This window comes from Physella acuta, unplaced genomic scaffold, assembly GCF_028476545.2.
Source record: "Physella acuta isolate Inbredline_101_S28 unplaced genomic scaffold, ASM2847654v3 ptg002385l, whole genome shotgun sequence".
NCBI classification, from domain to species: domain Eukaryota; kingdom Metazoa; phylum Mollusca; class Gastropoda; family Physidae; genus Physella; species Physella acuta.
This window is the reverse complement of record NW_026733875.1, coordinates 34,925-39,802: the sequence shown is the minus strand read 5'-3', so window position 1 is coordinate 39,802 and position 4,878 is coordinate 34,925. Positions and strand designations below refer to the sequence as shown.

At 35.3% G+C, this 4,878-nt stretch overlaps 1 protein-coding gene across 1 annotated transcript; it reads right to left on the bottom strand.

The window, feature by feature from the left end:
* Positions 1-1,722: 1,722 nt before the first annotated feature.
* On the bottom strand, positions 1,723-3,711 carry LOC131933174 (adipocyte plasma membrane-associated protein Hemomucin-like). Its single transcript, XM_059289966.1, has 4 exons — positions 3,578-3,711; positions 2,746-2,983; positions 2,010-2,144; positions 1,723-1,850 (listed from the first exon to the last, which is right to left on the bottom strand). The coding sequence occupies exons 1-4, from the start codon at positions 3,620-3,622 to the stop codon at positions 1,831-1,833; spliced, it is 438 nt and encodes a 145-aa protein (XP_059145949.1). The 5' UTR covers positions 3,623-3,711; the 3' UTR covers positions 1,723-1,830.
* Positions 3,712-4,878: the final 1,167 nt, after the last annotated feature.

Genomic DNA, 4,878 nt, shown 5'->3' with positions numbered 1-4,878 from the left:
GTTGGTGGGCGTCACCCTCGCTCTGATTCCTTCCATCCCGTTGTTCGGACAGGCGGGGGTCTACGCCTCTACTGGGACGTGTATTTACGTCCCTTTGATTTCTATACCTACCCCAGGTTGGCAGTTTGTCCCAAAGCTGATCATTTATCTTAACTCTGCTTTGTTATTACTAATCACCTTTGGTGAAATGATCATTTTAAAGTCAATGATAAGTACAGCAGTTAATAAGAAAATATATCAAAACTTTAACAGAAGGTTTCTAAAGACAGAAGCTGTCTGTAAAATTAAGGTGAAAATTGCTAAGAATTTTGGTTTGGAAACTGTAAAAATGAGTGAAATCGGAGCTTCACTAAATGAGGAAATGGTACCTGCAAGAATAAGCGGAATGGAAGGTAGAAGAAATAGTCAAACGGAAGCTGCACAAAATACTGCAATGAAAGCCTCCTTGAATACTGAAGTGAAAGCCTCTTTGAATACTGAAATGAAAGCCTCTTTGAATACTGAAATGGAAGCCCCAATGAGCAGTAAAACGGAAACCTCTGTGAATAGTGAAATGGAAGATAAAACAAATATTGGAACAAAAGCTGCAGACAATAATGAATTGGGAAGTAGAAAGAAGAGTGAAATGGTAACCTCGGGAAATATTAAAATAGAAAACGTCGTGGATTCTGAAAAAGCCATGACAAAATTAGCGAGTGTAGCCTCAAGAAATATGTCTCTGTTGATTGTGGTGGATCTCTGCTGCTTCTTACCGGCTGGGGTGCTAGGGTTGCTGTCGCTGAATGGGTATGAGCTGAGCCCTGACGTGCACGCTTGGTTGGCTGTCTTGATCATACCGCTCACCTCCGCCATCAACCCAATTTTGTATCAAATTCCTTCTATTTTTAACATGAAAACTATAAGACAAACCTCAGCTGCAAAGTGACTTTTGTTTCATAAACTCATAGGTAAAAGAACAGCTAAATGTAAAACTAGGCGTAAAATTTGTAGGAAAGAGTAGCTCATTCAAAAATGTTTTTTTTAAAAGTTAGAATCAATGCAAATATACCGTGAGATATGAATTCCTCTTACCTAAAGACAAAAACTGTCTTTGCTTTTCTACGTGTTTAATGTTTCTATCCTTTTCTTAGTGTTGTCTAGTTATGCTAAGTGTCGCCGAGTAAATGAACACAGTAACCTATGTCCTAAAACATGCTAACTGCGCGCCCTTGTAGCATAAGATCTCAACCCCCATTCATCAAGTTTGTTAGCCACTGCTACCTGTTAAGATCCTGTTTAGTACTGTGAAGCGGAAATCTAACTGGGTGTGTAAAGCCACTTTTGTTAAAATAGCAATACATAAACATGTAATTCATGCATTTGTTTTTGCTACCTTTAACCTTTTATTTGATGTAACATTTTTTTCTAATTAATTATTTTAGACATAATTGGATGTCACGACAATGTAACCACAACAGTGCACAAAAGTAGGCAATAAATGTCGGGCTTATATACTACATTTACCGTGGTTTTTTTTTAAATTTCTTTTTAAGTTATGTAAACAATGGCGACGTTTTGTGTTTTTGAAGCTCCATTACAAACTCACACGTTTAAATGTGGAGGGTCTACCAGAGACTTCTTGTGGTCAAGAAAAACTAAACAAAATGTAAGTAAAAGTACTAGACCAAAACAAATAATAACTTTTAAATATATTATTCAAAATAAAACAAATCAGATTTATGTAAAACGTATATTCTGTTTTTAATTCAAGAAACTGATTTTATGACACATAAAACTTTAGTTTTTCAGGTGAAAAAATTGATAGTTTAACATGACATCAGCATACTCTATTTAGTCCCATGTGCATATACCTGTAAGGAATATTAAAAATATATTAGTAAGATCATAAAACGAACTACAGTATTTGAAACACATAACAGCCTATATTATATCCATAACTAATATTACACTACTAATCAAGTAGAAAAACAAAAAACTCCATAAAACGACCAGAAGGGCAATTGACTGACCGATGGGTCCAAAGACTGGGTGGCTCTTGCCAACAAGTTTGGTGCAGGCCATTTCATGTCCGCATGGGCAAAGGTCATACTTGGTCACCATGGCGAGAGGGTTGGGACGTGGGTGGACCTGACTCCAGTAACATGCTGAAAAGTGGACATTTTGGAAAGTGAGATAATAAAGAAAAGTGGACATTTTGTACAGAAAGCTTTGAGAAATGTTGCTATTTTGTTCACTAGAAAGTTGAATAAATTGGACATTTTTTTAAATCAAAATAAATGCAACAATAACATAACATGCTGAAAAGTGGTCATTACGGAAAGTAAGATATAAAAATGTGAATATTGTGTAAATAAAACTTTGAGCAATGTAGACAACTTTGTTCACCATGAAGTTAAATAGTTGGACTTTTTTTCTTAAATGAAAAAAAAATTGGAACATTTTCTATACAATAAGTCGTCCATTTTTCACACCTTTACTAGAACAGATCTCCGGTTAGTGTTTCCCAAAAAAAAAGGTTTTTTTTTTTTAAGTTTTGTTTAAACGATTTCTACTTTTGATTTTTGTCGCTTTTTAGATCATTTTTAAATACATTTTAAAATACGTTTGCACTTTTTTTATTACAATCTAATTTAGCGTTATTGATATTTTTTTTTTAGGATGAGACAAACACATTGGTTAGATAAATTATTCCCAAGAAAAGTAATAATGCGAGATAATCGGTTGATAGAATTGTTTACAACTCACTTTGTCTGGACGCCTGTAGAGGCTTACAGACCCCGCGATTGGTCGTCTTGTTCAGCAGACAGCAGCTCCCGTAGGGGCAGTCACTCGCACGGAGACATCCAGGTCTGGGGGTGGTGCGAGGGGTGGTGGTCGTGGGAGGTGGGGTGGTGGTGGTCGTGGTGGTGGTGGTGGTGGTGGGAGGTGGGGTAGGGCGAGGTGGGTGATGGTGTTTGTAATCTTCATCAGCCGAAGCCAGCACCTAAATAAACATTTTTTTTAGTTTTCCTAATTTTAAAAGTATTAGTACAGTAAAACTTACCCTAGAGCTAACCCTAACACTACTTTTGCTTCAAACCCTATTAAAATCATAAAACTATCCATAAAACTAATCTTAACCCCGACCGTATGCGACAATAGAAAACTCGAAACAATAGTGTTGTATCTACTTAGCGTTTTTTTTTAAAACCAAAAAATAACTTTACAAATATTTTATTACTCTATCTTTCGATTAAAAATATTTCAATAACACTTTATACAAAGGATATTTTTAACTACAAAAAGTTCGTATAAAATTTCCTATATTATTAGGCTCTCATTTAAATTAACAATCAGGGTCGTTTCATTAACTTGACTGGCTACATAAATATAACAAAATATAAAACAATCAGTAAAAATTGACTCTGATTTAGATCACTAAACCTCGTTTCTTAATTAGATATCGCCAATTCATATCTCGCACTTCGATAACGCCCACTATACTGACGCCCTCTAATATGTCGCCCAGTCAGATATCGCCCACGGCTATACTTCCCACAAAAACACCAAAACACTTAAACACAATCTAAATACTTACAATAGCACACAAGGCGAGTAGAACTTGACATGCGAAACTTGCCATTTCTTGAGATGTTTCTTGAGATGTTTCTTGAGACTTCTGCTTCTATTGTCTGCTGAAGTGTCAGATACTAGCACAACCCTTGTATTTATACACCCGAGAAACGCATTAAAACTTACATACTACGTGGACCTGCATTCCAGTACATTTAAGATTTTTTATGTTTTAAATTAATTTGAAATTGGTAGAGCCAACGTTTGTCTTCTTCCTATTACACGTAACAGGATATAAAGTCTTGCGTCAAATGACAAATGTCAAATGACAAATGTCTTCGCTTTAGAACTTATCAATCAGGCATTGCTTCCGTGAAATGAAATGTTGCATAAGAAACGCCGGACATAAATTTTAGTTAAATGACATAGGTTCTTTTAAAATTTATATTTCTCAGCATATTAGCAAGTATTTTGTATTATATTAGCTTATATCTTTGAATAATAAAAACTATGTCTATACGTTTTAGAGAAAGTCATTTTAAATCAATATTTTCTGATTATTCAGCAACAACACTAGTTGTTTTTTTTTTATTGTAACTGTTTATTTGTCTTTTTAGGGCAGATCCGTGTTTTTAAAAAGTTATTTCTTTTGTATTTCAATCACTGTTTCTTCCAGACATTTTTCTCCGGCACTTAAAATTTTCAGGGGAAGGGGGGGGGGCGCTATATAAATTTTCGGGTACTTATAAATTGAATTTCGTTCACCTAAATTAAACGGTACTCAAATTCTCGTGTTTGCCCGGAAGTAGGATAAAATACCACCCCCGTTTACCGCAAAAACACTCAATATTTATATCTTTTATAACTGTACTTTCGACTGCCTAACATAAACAGTACTCAAGTTATCGGAATTTTAAATACCGGAAGGAAAAAGTGCCATGTACCACTTCCGAAAATCGGAGTTCACTCAAAAATTGAAAGCAATCAAAATATATGATCTTACAGTTATGTAAGAGATTTCTTCAACGCAACTGATACGCTCATACACACACATACACGCACACGCCCAAACACACACCACTAAGTGAGAGAGTGAAATACATTATAAATCTAATAAAAGTCATTTTATTAAACACCCATTGTATTGTCATAGGGTCGTAACCCAACTTTACGAAGTTGAAGGAAATCGATGCTGTAGAAGTGTTCAAGTTTACCCTCCCCTTGTTTCCTGCCGTCGAGTTAAACAAATTTCTTGCCCCAGACAAAGAGACATGTAATTTACAGCGTCAGTTTACCTTGGCATTAACACCATGTTCGCTTGATATC